The sequence below is a fragment of the Leopardus geoffroyi genome, chromosome C3 (genome assembly GCF_018350155.1).
Source record: "Leopardus geoffroyi isolate Oge1 chromosome C3, O.geoffroyi_Oge1_pat1.0, whole genome shotgun sequence".
NCBI lineage: Eukaryota > Metazoa > Chordata > Mammalia > Carnivora > Felidae > Leopardus > Leopardus geoffroyi.
In genome coordinates, this window is record NC_059338.1 from 132,529,189 (window position 1) to 132,546,709 (window position 17,521).

Below are 17,521 nucleotides of genomic sequence, written 5' to 3' on the forward strand. Positions count from 1 at the left end.
TCTCCATGAATAAAATATTAAATATACACGGATAGCTCTGCAATTGTGAACGTGAGTGGCGGCTTTTCCATCATTTTATAAAATCAGCAACTACTGAGTCTAAGAACTTGAGGGCGGGGGGGGGGGGGGAGTATTTAACCTTTTATATGGTAAAAATGCAAAAGTGCAGCATTGAGGTAGAATTGTTATTTCCCTGAATAAGTGACAGCTGAGGTATTCCAAGCGCTAATGCTCCCAGGGACTCACTGTATGTTGGCCTTATCCCTTTTCAATTGGGCACGCTGTATGTAATCCACAAAGCAAACAAGTGAGCCGACATCATAATGTTTTAATGCTGCATTTGTTTCAAGGGAAACAGAGGAACAATTAAGCAGTTTGCCAGAGTAAACACATGCATCAGGACTATCTCTTTCCCTGTCACTGCACTATGGGCCTCAAGTGTTTTATTTGGTTTGGAGACCCATTAAATTACAATTGGGTGGTAAATTATAAGGGAGTACTGGTGCTAATTTATGAAACAGATTCCATAGACAGTGATGCTTCTTCCTTTTATACCTGTTTACATATTTGTCTTTTACAGAAATAACGCCTCTGTTTTTTCAATTTAAAAAGAAAAGCATGACTGCATTTTTTTTTTCTTTGGAAATTAAACTTGACGTAATGGTCTCACTGTGATTTGATGAGCTGTGTAAGGAAAAAAAGATTTTTCAAAGCGCCATGTGAATATTTGGTTAGCTAGGTAAGGCCAAGGACACCTTTGAGCACCACATGTTGGGAAAGCGTGACTGAAGGTAAAATGTAAGGTGAACTGTTTGGAGTCTAACAAAACAGATACAATGGGACTTTTGTGTGAATGTGTTTCAAAGGTGTCAAGTCGTTAGCGCATTAAATACTAGTGTTATGAATTTGGTACATCTGTCACACGGAAGGCTTCTTGTCTTTAGGTCTATGGAAATGCAGGATCTAACCAGCCCGCATAGCCGTCTGAGTGGTAGTAGTGAATCCCCCAGTGGTCCCAAACTCGATAACTCTCATAGAGATAGTAATTCCATGACTCCCAATGGCACCGAAGGTGAGTGTCTGCCTTCTCGCTATTTGCTTTGCACCTTGTTTCTTCGTCAGCGTATACTTTGTTATATACAAGGGGGTTATGATTTCAGTTGTCAAACCCATGAAACTACTGTTCTAGTTCCCATTTGGGTCGTTTGACTTGTGAATCAGTATTCGTCCTTCAGTTAGGAGCTTCACAGTACTAAATTATTGTAACATTAACAGACTGGTTCTATTTGGCATAAATGGACACACACGTATATGCATGGGTGCGCAACATTTTTAACCTTTGAGTGTTTTTTAAGCTTCTTGCTGATGACTCTTCAGAGTATAGTATTTGCATTGTTTTGTTCTCTGAGCAATGAGAATTTGGAATTACTTCCTTTCCCTTTTGATACTAAACATAACAAAATGGGTTTCAACGTAACATTGGACTGGATTGTTTCTAAATACCGGTAAAATTGTGTGCCTAATGTTCTTGCGTCTCTGACCATTGAGATATAAGCAAATAACAAAACAAAACAAAAAGCACCCTTGTTTACAAATATACAACCTTATTTGGGAGCTACATGAAATTTATTGTCTTCAGGATTAGATAGTATACCTGAATAGTTGTGTTACAATTATTTTGTAAATTAATACATATTAATATTTATGTAAATTTTATGTAAACACCTATGTTAGCCCATAGATTCCTCAGTCTAAACAAGTAAGTAAAGCTATCTGTGTGCATTGTGAGCTGTTCTGCACATTTATTTAGGTATTATGTATAATTTTAAAACTGTAACATATGCAAGTATGTGTTACATATTGTATTTATTTCTACTTTAGCCTGTTGAAAAATTGCTGCTTCACACACGATATTTTTGCTTATTCCTTACTAAGCCTCAGGACCTTAATGAACTTACAGCATAAGTTTCACTAGAAGTTCAGTGAATTATCCATGTTAGAATTCCATCCATCCATAAACAACACCCTTAACCATCATTTCCCAATCGCCATGGTGATCTTTTATCACAGTTCTTAAAAATAAACAAAACTAAATGCCATATAATTGTTTGTTTGGTGCAGTATTCCAGCACGTATCGGTGAAGCCTTTTAAAACTAGGAATGTTAGGACATTTCTGATCCTAGAAAACATATAAAGTGAATTGATTCTGGTATTAGATACCTTCATTTCTATACCGACAGTGGTGATTTTTAATGTGTAAATAGTCTGTATTTTGCTTTTTGAGTAAATATGTTCGTTACCAGCGTTGCTGAAAAATGGTCACTGTCAAAAGTAGAAACTCTGCTGATCTGGCAAAAAATAAATAAATAAAGAAAAGAAACCTCTGAATGAAGTTGGCTCTTCACCTCAAACTCTTCCCATTTTGACAGGCAATCAAAAAGACACTGAAATTATTTTTAGGAAAGCAATTCTGGTATTGAAGTAGGTTTCGTAGAGCAAATAAAAAAAAAAAGTCCTTTTTTCTCTCCTTTGGGATTTGGCTTCAGGTGGAAGTGTGACTGCCACACAGTGTAGGTTGGGCGTGTGCAGTCTGAGTGTAGGTCCTTCGCGTGGGGGGGGGCCCAGGCCGGTGTCCTCGTGCAGGTGGCTACTGACAGGAGAGTCGGAGGGGGCCACAGGTGCAAACCTTAAATAGTCCTCATCGCTGAAAAGTCCAAATAAGACCATCATTTAGAGTAACTTAAAAATAAAGAAGACTATGTCTAATCATTTTTTGCTAAATAGAATTTACTAATACGTATTAGTTGGAGTAATTATGAAATAATGCATAGTGGTAGTTCACATACGTATAAACAAATGAGGTGGGGGGGAGGCATTTTCATTTTGTCATCATTTACTGGCAGATGGTCTCCTACAGAATAAGAACCATGTAATACTGAAGCAGAGTCTGTGATGGGGACTGCCCCCTAGGAAGGCTTTGTGTGAATGACGTGTGGTTTGTTTTTTAAGGACATGTGGAGTGGTTATATCTTTCTAACAGTTTGTTTACCTTTAATAGCTTGATATCAGGTCCACATTCAGGAATATGTGTCTTCTACCATTTTTGCATAAGTGGCTCAAAAGAGTACGATTTTGTAGGTAATTGTGGAATCTGCTGAGGCAATCTGGCAAATACTGCGAAATGACTACTTATCCAGAAACATTCTTAATGATCTTATGTTTTAGAAATGAATTTTTTAGACCTATTTCAGACAAAGGCAGTTACGCATTTTGTTTTGTTTTCAGGGATCTTACCTGGGTTTACTTTGTAACGGCTCTGGTAGTTAAAGTGGAGTTAGAAGGTACCAATATGAAATAAATTCTCCAAAGAATAAAGGGAATTTTCATCATTCTGCTTGGAGATCCAGTTTTATTTTCGTATATGGTTTGGAAATACGGTTCTAGACTTGCTTTATGATCCATGTTACATGCCTGTTTAGATGCAGACTCTATCAGAAAGTTCTGAGTTATTATTAAGTTTGTGAATCAGTTCATCAAGCTGCTTACGCGCTCTGTAACGCATTTGTTTCCTTACCCCCAGTCACCGCTAGAGGAGTGAAGGTTAAAATTAGTGAGCTCCTAGTGTCTGGCAAGCTTCCCTGGGATATAATCCTTATAGACTTTCCTAGTCCTTCTTTGAAAGTCTTCTTTCGAAACTAGTACTGTTTACCAATGAATTAGAAGAACGAAAAACAAGAAATTCATTTAAATGTAAGAGAGCGTTTAAAGTATCAGTCATCTCCCCTAACTCCATGACAAATATTTTTAGCTCTATATGCCATGATTTATATTTAAGTGACTTCACTGCAACTGAGTTGAAGCTATTCTCCTTAATGAGGTCAACAAAACTTCCATTGAGTTGACACAGTTGTTGGCTTTGCCCGCGTTTATATAGGTTGTCTTCTCAGAGCCATTTTTTACTTCCTGCCCCCACTTGTCCCTATAATGAGGCTAAGAAAACATGAAAATCTCCTGTATCAAAAACCATAACTTCATCTGAAGAACAAACAAGAAGGGAATGGAATGGAGAGGCCGAGATATTAAGTTTCTTCTTAAGTCGGCTGCCAAATTATCATAAGACTCAATGTTTGTAGGTTCTGTACTCACAGGCTAGTGCCTATTTTCATGGTTCATCTAAGGGATAAAGACAGACAGACACTGAGCTATAGCCTCAGATACTGGGCTTTTTTATTCCCCAGATGAAATGTTCTTCAGTTAGGATGGTTGTTTACTGTTTCATACTTCAAAAGTTTCAACTATTCGTATTTTACATTCTATTCCAACCTCTCTGTGAATCGTTACCGTAGTGAACTGTTGGTTTCTCACAGTTTATAAACCTTGGAGATAGAAAGCATAGATAGGTTAAAAAAAAAAAAAAAAAAAAAAATAGCATAAATGAATGCTTGAGTTGCACTGAAAAAAAAAAAAAAACAAGTGATATGTTTCCAAATGAAGTAATAAATATTTTAGTTACTCTGAAACAATTACAATTTGATTTGGAGGAGACTCATGGATAGTTATGAAAACTATGAGCAACTGTGGCTTTCTTTTAACTGTTTGGCCTATTTTGGGGGGTGGGGGGCAGTTAGTTTTCCAAGACAGGATTGAAGAGAAATTTCTTATTAGATTGTAACAGCATAATTTTTAAGACCTAGGCTTCTTGCTGATGATGCTCGCATTAGATCTATATTAAAGCACCGAATCTGAGAGGATTCCTAATGTGTGGATATATGTCAAGCCTGTTGACGTCTGTGTTGTATAAGCGTGCAAAGTTGTTGGGAAACCTTCCTTTGGAAGGATTCAGGGCCCTAGCAGTAAAAGGAGTTTTATTTACGTGCCTAATTAAGGCCTTGTTTGCAAAGCAGTGATTCTTTCCATCTTTGTTTTTTCTCGTTGTCTTATTTCCACGGGAGCCTAAGATTGGTTGGTTCATATATTGCTAGTTTGAGTGTTTATTTTTGCTTGTCTGGGGAGGAAGAGTGGGGAAGGGCAAAAAAGAAGTGTGAGCAAGTGGAACTGAGAGCTCTAATTCTGAGTTTTTGCTTTTGTAAATTCAGATTCAAAGTCAAAAAGAAGCTTCAACTTGTCTTAAAGCAGATGAATTTGCTTTTAAGTGACATAACACCAGATGCGGTTGAAATCTTCACTACAAACAGGGTTTCAGGAATTCTGATGGTAATTCAAATAGTAATTTTGAATTGGTATATCAGATTCCCAAGGTGATAAGAGATACAATCTTGAATTAGGTGGCTAAATTTTCTGCATTTTAAAAATTTATTTAATTGTGTATTGCATATTTTAGGATGATAGCTTAATTCAATTTTGTATTACCAGGAGCTATTTTAATGTTGTTTTATCATTTCTACAAAGCTCAGAACACCAACAAATGATCTGAATTTGTTTTTCTCGCTGCAATTTGAATTTAGTGAAACAAAGTTATATGCGACTGGAATATTTTTAAGAAATCTTATTTATAGGAAATATGTAAGCTGGAGTGAATGTGTATAAAATTATGGTTTGAGGCTGCATTTTAAAGGCTACATTTGTATATTTGTGGTCAAATATTCTGTTGTCAATAGAAACATGGTAATCTAATTTTATTATTGTTTACATTCTGCACATGACTTACTTTCTGGAAGATTAAGGGACATTGTGAGTAAAAGGATTTCTAAATGACATTTTTAAAGTTTGCCTGTAGACACATAATTGGTCTCTTATAAATTGTTCACAAGGAAAAGCCATGAAAGGATGAACAAAATAATTTTTAGGATTTAGTATTTGCCTATATTGTGTCCGAGAAGAGTTTTCACATGCCTGTTACTAATTAATAATGATAATGGCTAATGTTTATAAAGAACTTAATGTTAGTCTTTATGCTGACCATTCTCCGTGATTTGTTTCATTAATCTTCAGAAAATTCCTGACATCCCAGTGTCGTGGTTAAGACGCTGGGTTTGACTCCCAGCCCCACGATCACTAGCAGGGTTAGCTTCTGTTGGGCTCAGTGTCCTCGGCTGTCAAATGGGAATCAGAGCAGAAACCTCTCTCAGGCTTGCTTTGAGGATGATAAGTAAAACCTGGGGCACACTTGGGCCTTCCTAAGTACTCTGTATTTATTAACTTCTGTACCATATCTAGACTTGTATGGTGCTATTACTGTTTTACATACAACAAAACAGAGCTTTAGAAACTTCAGTGCCAAGTTTAAAGGCACAGGGCTTATAATTGGTACCACTAATATCTGACCTAGTATTTGAATCCAGTTCTGAGTTCAGAGCTTGGGTTTTAAAATCTCTGTATTAGTCTGTGGAAAGAATACATGATGCCCATCCCCGGCCAGTGTCTTTTCTGACACCTTTGTACTAAACACTGGTGCCTTCCCCTTCCACATGGATGCCTTCTCAACTGGAGAACACCATTCCCTAGCAAACAGTGGAGCTGTAAAACGGCCTATGGCAGAGGCTTTGATGACAAAAGGACTTCGTTATGAGGCCATGTCCCCAGGGCAGTTATGTTCTGGTCTTTAAGTTCTTGTGTGCATGAGTGTAGGAGATTTCTTCTTGGTGCCACGCGTGCAAAGCATATTGCATCAATAGGTTAAGTTTTAGGGGATTGTCTCTTACTAGTTTTCAAAGCTTTAGACTTAATTATAATTCCATCAGCCGTCTCTCTCTGTTGGCTTCCCTGGGATCAAACAGAGATGGGAAGTCCTCTCTGCTTTTCATTACAATAGTCATTATTATATGCACATTTGGATTGGAGCAGTATTACTGTGAAATCTAAAAAGCCGTCACAGTTTTGCTACTGCTCAGAGTAACCATTTTCTACCTCAGAAAATATTCTTAAGTGGATGGTAAATTGGGTCACGTTTCTCTTAGAGAACCAGGCTATGTTAACTAAGCAAAGCTCGAAGAAGCAGCTTAAGTGGCATTTGTTGGGGGTTCCATAGAAACAGCGGTTACGGAAGCCAGGATATGGGAGCACGGGTGCTATGTTCTAGGAGTAGCAAGTAGCCATTGAGGCGGTGTGGCCGGAGGAGAGAGGTTGACGGGGTATAAGAGGCGAAGTCACAGGATACAGCGGTGGCATGTGTAGGGCCTTGCACATTGGCAGATGTACTATCGCTCATAAATAGCTTTGGTAGGAAGAATAGGAACTCCAACGCTTATTGCCTGAAACTGTGCTCAGAGTACAGAATCAGGCTTCTTGATAAACGGATTCTGTGTATATAGTATTCTCTTCTTCCCCAATACCTCACAGTTCAAGAGAATCAGAGTTCTATGACATCTCTTCTCTAGCTGGGCCAGAAGTTAGGTAGCATCAGCAATCTGTACCTCCCTTAGAACATCCTATCTTCTGGGAGAAATTCCTGGTTCCCTCCAGGGAGATTGTGTGAACCTTTAGTGAGTCCTAGTATTTAGGCTAATTCTGAATCCTTCACTCATGGATTCCTTGCTTTAAGTGATTCCTAATTTCTTTTGATGGCCAAAGATGCCTTGGGGGTGAGCTGTATATAGATAACGTGATGGGTCTATGTGTGCCCACTTTGCTTACTTGGAGTAAAGTCTAAGAGTGACTCATTTTCCTCTTTTTGGCTCCAAGGGTACAATATAATAGGAAAAAAGACAATTACAAATTTTCCGATTTTATTTTGGGTAGGCAAAAACATTATCTGACACATAGCTGTCTTCAGTGACTGCTGAATAATCAAGGACTTAGGCTGAGGATTTATGTAAAGTTTTAGGACCCCTTTTATAAGTAAACGGTTGTTGTTATGTTTATGGTAATTTGTTGGTTTTGTAGATTTTTTTAGTTTCGTTTCATGCCTGAGACATCTCATGATACTGAAAAAAGGTGGATGAACTCTAGCAAACACATTCTAAGCTGATTTATTTATGTACTCCCTTTAAGGCCAATTGGAAACATTATTTTTCTATGAAATCAAAATCTAAAATGCTTACCTGTTTTATCATTGCATTGATTACTGATCAAGGGAATTGTGAGTGGAAACAATACTTTTTGAACAAAATGAGGACTATGAAATGAATTGCCTAAGTTCTTACTGTTTCTTAAGCATATCCAGAAATAGCGTACCTGATTTTATCTGCAAAAGAGTTAACTTTTATGTACCTAATTTCAAAGCGTTTAAATAGCACAGTACTGTGCTGGAGAAGAGAATCAAAGACACGTCAGACCGATCTCAAAGCTCGCATCCTTCACACTCTGAAACATGGGCTCCCTGATAGCCAAATAACTTGGTCCTTACTGACATAATTTATCTGCCCTAAGAAATTTTATGTTACCCTGTCTAAGTGGATGATTCATTGAAGGAAATACAACATCCGTTTATATGTATGTTTCACTTAGTAGAGTCTCTAGGTTCCTTAAAGGCAAGGATAAACCTGTTCACTACTGTGTTCTCGGCATCTAGCAGAAGGCTTGGCTGTGATTAAGCAGTCAACACATATTTGTTGAATGAATGCCCCGTATGACTAAGCAGATAATGCAGGAGAGTGATTATAAGAGACAAGAGTCACTCATTTTATTTAAAGGCATTAATAGATTCAATAAGTATCTAAAGCCTCGTTTTCAAAGTTTGAAAATGATGATTTCACAGACCAATTTATATAGTAATTATACAGGCCATCCATTCAGAGAACATCCACAGTCAACATTGCTGCTGATTTTTAATTTGATCTGTAGTAACTGACTTGCATTTGACCTGTACTAGTTAATTAATTTATTAATGACAACTGCTCTTGGACTTAATAGTATTAAGCAATGATGAAGCAACTTCCACATAGTCCAAGAAACACATGAATTATATAAACATCAGGCAGTTAGTACACTTAGATTTAGTATCTTTACAAGATGGTAAGGTGTCATGATTGGAGGTGAACATTTTATTTTTTTAATTAAAAAAAAAATGTTAATGTTTATTTTTGAGAGAGAAAGAGAGAGCACAAGGAAAGGGCAGAGAGAGAGGGAGACACAGAATCCAAAGCAGACTGCAGGCTCTGAGCTGTCAGCACGGAGCCTGATGCAGGCCTCGAACTCCCGAACTGAGAGATCATGACGCTTAACTGACTGAGCCACCTAGGTTCCCCATAGGAGGTGAACATTTTAAAAGTGAGGAAAATTCTGGGGTGCCTGGTGGCTCAGTCAGTTAAGTTTCTGACTTTGGCTCCGGTTGCGATTTCACAGTTGGTGACTTTGAGCCCCATATCGGGCTTCGCTTGCAGAAGACAGTGCAGAGCCTGCTTGGGATTCTCTCCCCACGCCCCCCTCCCCTGCTTGCATGTGTTCTCTCTCTCTATCTCTCTCAAAATAAATTTAAAAACTTAAATGTGAAGAAAACGTGCAAGGACAAGGATATATACATACTGCAGTGAAAAGTCTCTGTGTATGTATATATGAAATAAGAATATATACCACACTGTTTATCCACCATTACATCATTCATTCAAGAAAGATTTCATGATTTGTGTCTAGAAATTTACCAAATATCCTCTTGCCAAAGAGAAGTTTACAGTCTACTGGATTTGCAGACCTATAATCAGATGACCACTATACTTTATCACTAGGGCTATATTCTGCAGAGAGGTGGGGTCCTAATTATGACTGGGGTGATCGAGGATGGTTTATGCACACAGGTAGTACTTAAACTGAGTCTTGAAGAAGAGGTGGAAAAACACTGGGTGACAAGGCAGGAAGGAAGGAAGAGCGTGGATTGTTCAGCTGTAGCAAAGACATCCCTAGTCCCAGGGGTGGTGTGTGTGTGTGTGTGTGTGTGTGTGTGTGTGTGTGTGTGTGTGTTTAGAGAGGGACATGCACACAGTGCGTGCCATGGGGCTAAGACAGTAATCACCCAAAGCAGAGGAGGAAGAGCCTTACGTATGAGGTTCAGGAGTTTGAATTCAATCCTGTGGGAGCTGGCTGATTTGGAGGCTCATGAACAGGAGGGTGATATGATTGAGTCTAGGCTTCAGAAATCCATCGAATGGTATCTTGAAACTGTACTCAAGGGATGGTGGGTGGTGAGAAAAAATTCTGGGTGAAAAGCTAGGAGGACCTTTTTGTCTGAAATAATGTACTTATTTATATGCTGTTATTTCAGTTCAAATTTACATCTAATGCTTGCCTTAAGTGGAGAATGCATAATATTAAAAGTATAGAAAAGCAGTATTGCATGGTGGTGAGAACGTGGGTTTTGCAGTCAGACTAACTCTGGCCAAAAAAAAAAATTCACCGTTTTGCTATTTACTAACCATGTAACGTGGGTTTTGAGAAGCAGCAGAGCAGGGGTTTGAGAGAGGGCTCTGAAGCCTTGTTGTCAGCTCTGCCACTCACCAGCTAGCTAAGTGTGATGCTGAATAATTACTGAACCGCTCTGTGCCTCTGCTTCCTCGTCTGTGAGACGAAGATAGTAATAGTAGCTGACTGGGGTGCCTGGGTCGCTCAGTTGGTTAGGCATCTGCTTCTTGATTTTGGCTCGGGTCAATGATCTCATGGCCTGTGTGATGGAGCCCCACATATGGCTCTGCCCTGAGAGCGTGGAGCCTGCTTGGGATATTCTCTCTCTCTCTCTCTCTCTCTCTCTCTCTCCCTCCCCCCACGTTTCTCTGCCCCTCCCCCGCTCGTGTGGGCATGCACCATCTTTCAAAATAAAGATGAATAAACTTAAAAAAATAATAGTACGTACCTGTAGGTCTGCAAGGATGGTTAAATTAGTGAAGCGCTTAGAACACAATGTGACTCCTAGGAAGTGCTTAATATTTATTGGTTATTATTATTACCATCATCCTCGTTATCATCATCTATGATCTCTGAACTTCTGCGTTGTAAAATGGAGATTGTAGTTTTATCATGGTATTATGGCAATGTCTACTTAAAATACTAAGCGTAGTCACTAGCATCTACCACATGTATTCAAACACTAGCAGCTATTATTAAATAATTATAAATGTTCCATTAAAAAAACTCTACTGGGACTGGCTACTGGGTCTCCGTGGGTGGGAGAGGATATTTTCTCCTCTTCTGATGTCCCTCACATTATCCAATGGCTGTTTCAGGTACTCTGAGTACCTGGGCTACCTAATAAGTACTTGCTCAGTTAATACGTAATAAAGTAGGGTTTATGTCTGAATATTCCTGCAAATGGGTGAAGAATGGGAAAATATAGGGGAAAAAACATAATCTGAGATGTAAATTTGGTAGGTTGATTACATTTTAGGCAAGTAAACCATTTTTCCAGATTGATATGATTGAGGTTCTGAGTCCTAGCCAGCTCATCTGCTTCCAATCTTCATACACTAGTTTATTTTACCATCCGCTAATTTGCAACATACACTGATACACTTTTATTCAATGCCCTGGTATTCTGGGACTTTTCCTATGGCTGTGCCGTTTTTGCTGATTGTTGAGATTTCCAGCAGAGCGATGATTAAGGATGATCAAGGCCTAATTAGAAAATGTTTGACTTTGTACTTTTCAAAGATTTCGTGAAAGCTATGGTAAGTCAAAGAAATTTGAAACTACTTGCGTGACCTTGGGCTAGTTTCGCAAACACCTTGAACCTGCAGTTTCCTCACCTTTGAAAGGTGACGATTATAATATTTCCTAAAGTTGCCATGAGGAGCAAAGGAGGCATTGCTTGTAAAGTACTTAGCACAACGTGTGACCTATAGTAGGTACTCCATAAACATCAATTTCTATTTAAAGTCTTCCTTTTTTTTTTTCTGAAACTCTACTGAAATATTGCCTAGGTCATTAATTGAGAATTGTTCATTGAGAATCTACTGAAATACTGCCTAGGTCATTAACTGAGAATTGTTCATTGAGAATCTACTGAAATATTGCCTAGGTCATTAATTGAGAATTCTTAACATAAGGGCAGTCTTTTTGTACTGTTGTGCCATGCTCCATCAGTATAACACACTAAAAATAGATCCCACTTTGGAATCTGAATGTAGGGATCTGTTAAAAGTCATTAAATGGCACGTTTCAGGTCTGTGTACTTCATTATCTATAAATGTTAGTTAACAGAAAGAAGAACCAGAAACAAATAGGAATTCTAGCTAATGGTGTGAATGGTGAAGTATTGAGGAGAAATAGATGGTGTGAGCAACTTATTTTAAAAGCGCGTGAAAAATAAGGTGGTTTTATGAGAAATAGGTATGGAATAGTAAATATAGTAATATGTGAATTATGAGATTTAAGCAGTTGGTTTATGGCTGTTCACTATATACTTCTTTTAACTTTTCTAGATGTATGAAAAATGTTATAATAAAACATTCGTGAAAGAAGTGAGCCTACAACACTTAGGAAGGAAACATTTATTTATTTTTCATAAAGAGCTATTCCAGATTCTAACAGAAATACAAAGAAGTAAACAATACTACTGCTGACTTAAGGAGTTCACAATGTAGGTGGGGGAGATAAGACTTTTTGAAAATTTAGCCCAAACTAAAAGGTCCTAATATGTCAGTTGGATTATGAAGCTGAGAATTTTCCATGTGTGACTTAGCCATCTCCAGGAGTTCTAGAGCTCGTACTGAGGTCAGCAAATTCTTTTGTGCCAAAAGCATTGTCTGTAAGATGAGGAAATTAACAGGCCACGTATATAGTTAATTCTTTTCACGCGGGACCTTCTATTTATTAAAATGCACATTTTCAGGTCTGAAATTTCACAGTGGGTTTTTGTCATTATGCACTTGCTCAATCAACAGATTAAAAATAGACTGTCATTCGTGTTCTGAAATACTTTGGTGTTAGAAAGAGGGCTTCATTCTCAAGAAGGTTAGAAGCCACTGATCCAAACAAAAGTGCTCTCAGAGTTTGGAAAAAAGAGCTCTTCAGCTTGCTGAGGCCTGGCCAGGCTTCAAGAAGGAGATGGAATCTGAGCTGAGTGTTGGGAAATGGGTAGAATTTGAATAGGTTGAGAAGAGATGGAATGCATTCTAAATGAGGGACCAATCTGAACAAAGGTAGGATAGTTTGGGAGACCGTGAGGAGACCAGTTTAGCTGAAGAAGGAATTGATCGTAGATAAGGTTGGAAGGATCAGCTGGAGACAAACTGTGGAGGACTCTGAATACTAGACTGAGGAATTTGGACTTCATCCTGGAGCCAGTAGAGAAGCCACAGAATATTTTGAGCAAGGGATTGATATGGTGAAAGTGTTTTAGGTACTAATCTGGCAGCAATTTCAAGGATAGATTGGAATGGGGGAGAGATGAACAGTAGTCCGGAGGCTCATGCAGTCTGCCCAGATTTTGTGTGTCCGGAATCTGAGCCTGGGTGGCAAGAATGAGAGTTTCAGGAGGGGAAAGTGAAGTTTCAGGAGACATCTCAAAGGAGCCGCCCTCCTCTACCATGTGGCAGCTCTTTTACTAAAAAGAGTCAGTGGGTCTAGACCTCTACAGAAGCCGGTGCACAGTGCTGCTTCAATATGGTACACATGTCACACTTACTGTGAATAACAAGTTTTCAAATTGACTAACATTTCTTATTGGCCATGTATACAGTCAAACTCTAAGTTTAGTCTATAGGTGTTGATTTGACTTTCCTGAGGTTGTATAAGGTATGATATTTTGAAAACCTAATACTTTTTCTATTTTCTACCCTCTTTTACGCAAAAGAGGATGGCCCTAGCTTTAAAATTTTGGTGATCACCAGATGCCAGACTATAGAACCAATAGTCACACCTAAAGGCACACCTCATTTTCCCAATGGGAACTAACTAAAGGCAAAAGCACTTGTTTCGTGGACATATACGTTGTTAGGTAAAGAACAAATAGTTAAATGGCTACTTACAATATTTAATTTATTAACTCAATTCTGTGTCTTTGAAGTGTCCTATAAAATCTATAAATTTTCAAATATTACTATTTCCCACTTTCATATTTCATGTGGTAATTTTATTCACTCTCTTCACATAGGCCTTTGGTATCTGGTATCCCTTACTGCCATCTTTTTCAGTCATTTGACCTAGTTTCCAAAGACCTACGTTTCCACTTCTGCCTCATGGTTTGAGTAAGCATACTCATTAAATCTGTGAGTGATACAGCCATTGAATCCGAACGATAACTGAACATTATGGTGGCTGTGTATTTATTTTGTCCCACGAGCTCGTATTTGTTATCTGTACAGCATAGTCTTGTGCAGTGTAGCTTTTAAAAGAGTTCTTTTAAGGCCTATTTATAGCAATAGCTAAGATTTGCCTTTGGGTGGATATGCCCCATGCATTATTGTTAATTTATCGCTCTTTCAAAGGATCCAGGCAGGGTCCTCTTTTAATATACAAAAATTCCAATGGTTGATACTATTTTATGTTAGGGTGTCTTCTCCAAAGAGTACTTGGTTCAAAATAACTTAATGACGTGCATCCTGCAACTGAGAGGCTTTATAAGCACCTGCACGTAAGTTGATTGAGTGATAATTTGGGAGGAATAAAATGTCTCCTTATGTTTGAGCATACATAATATAAATTGCCCTATGCGATGTGCCTAGTAGTATGAAGTCAGTTGTAAGTCAGTTGTACATTTTTACCTTTATTTATTCCCTCAATGAATATTGAGTTCCAACTATGTGTCACACATTGTATCAAGTTCTGTAGAGCTACAAAAATATGTAGTTCTTACCGTAAAGACATTTATAATATATTAAAATGGATAAGGCTGAAACGTAAAATGAGGTAGAATTGGATGTATTTTCTGAAGGAGGTATAAATTCCCATTTAGTAGCTCATGGAAAAGAAAAATCAGTCCAGAGTAGTAGGTCAGGCAAGACTTCACAAAGCAGACAGGACTTTGGTTCAACCTTTAAGGGATTGTGTAATTTAGTCAGATGGAAATTTATAGAATGTTTAATGTTGGAGAGAAAGACATTAGCAAAACCATGGGTTTGAGGATGCGTTAAGGATCTCAGTAGGCCAGTTTGGTATAAATGTTGAATATATACAGTCCTGTGATTCATGACCTGTAAAATGGGATAATGGTGTCACACAGAAAAGTTAGGACAATTAGATGTAACCGTGTATTTTATAATACTTTTATATTCTTGTAAGTTAGTATTTGTTAAATAGAGAAGTAAAGCCAAAAAAAGGAAACAGCTTGGTGTTAGAGTGTAGGGGGGTGGGGCTTAAAAACATGAGAAAGGGATGTAACTTAATAGCTTAATTCAGGAGAACATGGAGAGCTAAAGACCTCAGAGCAAGGAGTGACTCCCTCAAATCTAAGCTATGGAGAGATCAGTATCTCTGCTTAGAGTAGAAAGAGCAGGGGCTGAAAGGCCAATTATCAACTTTTACAGGAGAATAGATATAAGATAATTAGGATAGTGGCTGTGAAATTAGCAAGAAGATGATTGGGAAAGATTATAGAGTGGTGGCAATTACAGATGCGGCAATAGGGTGCAAAGTGAAGGGATCTGGGAGAAACTGGGGTGAAAAGGAAACTTTCATTCTAGAGGACATGACCATTACAGAGGGACAAAATGAATATTTTATGTTGGAGTAGGTTGAGTTTCACCCTGATCCAGATGAGGGTGTTGTGTAATTGGGATGTGGTTCCCATGAAAAAGATGTGCAGGTAGATAGAGATTTGGGAGTCATGTACATGAAGATGATTTTTTTTTAAATGTGTGGCAAGGAAAGACTAGAGAAATAGGTAAGAATGGCATAGAATTATAAAACCACAGAGCAGGCAAAGGGAAGAAAATCCAGAGAACAAGAGAGATACGAAGGGGAAATGGGGGAATGTTGCATGTTGTATTGGTCAATGAAAAAAAAAAAAAAAGAGGAAAGCCCATTCTGTGAAAGAATTAAGGAAAATCAGAATTGGGAATAGTTTGACCTGGGCAATTAAAAAAGTCCTTTTAGTAAAATAACAGCTATAAAGAAAGGGATGAGGGAAAGGACTAAAGACAGAGTAGGTGATCCAGATGATCTACTCATCCAGAGTAGATGATCCAGGCAAATATGTAGGAAACTTGGTGCTGAGAAAAGGGAGAGAAGTCTCATGGTTGAGAAAAGCCTTTTAAAAATTAAGGGAAACCTGCTTTTTTATTAAAGTATAGTGGACACATCATGTTATATGAGTTTCAGGTGTACGACATAGGAATTCGACAAGTCTATATTATGCTGTGCTCACCACAAGTGTAGCTGGCATCTGTGACTGTACAACACTATTAAAATACCAGTGATTAGGGGGCACCTGGGTGGCTCAGTTGGTTAAGTGTCCGACTTCAGCTCAGGTCACGATCTTGCCGTCCGTGAGTTCGAGCCCCACGTCGGGCTCTGGGCTGATGGCCCAGAGCCTGGAGCCTGCTTCCGGTTCTGTGTCTCCCTCTCTCTCTGCCCCTCCCCCGTTCATGCTCTGTCTCTCTCTGTCTCAAAAATAAATAAACGTTAAAAAAAATTTTTTTTTAAATACCAGTGATTATATTCCCTGTGCTGTACTTTTTATTCCCCTGACTTATGTATTCCACAACTGGAAGCCTTTATTTCCTACTCCCCTTCATCCATTTTGTGCATTTCCTTACTCCCTTCCCCTCTGGCAACCATCAGTTTGTTCTCTGCACTTATGGGTCTGTTTCTGCTTTGTGTTTTTGTTCTTGTGTTTTAGATTCCACATGTGAATGAAACCATATGGTATTTGTCTTTCTCTGACTGACTTATTTCACTTAGCATGATACCCTCTGGGTCCATCCATGTTGTCCCAAAACAAGATCTCGTATTTTTTTTTATGAGTAAGTAATACACACACACACACACACACACACACACACGTATATACACATACATGTATATATACACTCATATTTATACATATATGCAGTTTTGATATGTGTGTATATACACATAATGTATATATGCATGTATGTATAACACATAACACATCTTCTTTATCCATTCATCTATCCATGGACACATGGGTTGCTTCCATATCTTGGCTGTTACAAATAATGCTTCAATAAACATAAGGGTGCCCTATGTTTAGTGTTTTTGCTTTCTTTGGGTAAATACCCAGATGTGGAATTACTGGATCATATGGTATTTCTATTTTTAATTTTTTGAGGAACTCTCATACTGTTTTCCACAGTGGCTGCACTAATTTAGATTCATACCAACATTGCCCTTTTCCCATATCCTCGCCAACACTTGTTATTTGTCTTTCTGGTTCTAGCCGTTCGGACAGGTGTAAGGTGATACCTCAGTCTTGTCTGTCTTTGTTGGTAGAAGAGAAGTAGCCTCCTGAGATGGAATTATTGAGGATTCTGGGAGATCACATAATGGAGTTTTGTGGCAAAGACAGTATGGAAGTGGCAGTAAGAATAAAAATGTAAAAGGTTAAATCCTACTACAGGAAAGGAAACCTCCACTGAGATTAACCAGTAGGAATCAGAGGTGTTGCAGGAAGACCACGGAAAGATTGAATGTAGCTTTAACATGCTTTATCAAATAGTTGGTTAGGGCATGTAC

General features: G+C 38.3%; 1 protein-coding gene across 14 annotated transcripts in view; it reads left to right on the forward strand.

Annotated features, from left to right (window-relative positions):
* EYA1 (EYA transcriptional coactivator and phosphatase 1) overlaps positions 1-17,521 on the forward strand; it is a 173,076-nt gene that overhangs the window by 7,499 nt on the left and 148,056 nt on the right. For 10 of the 14 annotated variants that reach the window (XM_045454932.1, XM_045454930.1, XM_045454935.1 and 7 more), the window contains exon 3: positions 945-1,072. The exons of 3 other annotated variants lie outside the window; for them this stretch is intronic. In XM_045454932.1, coding sequence (XP_045310888.1) covers positions 949-1,072 — 124 coding nt within the window. In that variant the 5' untranslated portion in view covers positions 945-948. Of the gene's footprint in view, positions 1-944; positions 1,073-11,933; positions 12,048-17,521 lie in introns of those variants that run through there. One more of the 14 variants, XM_045454937.1, reaches the window with a different exon arrangement.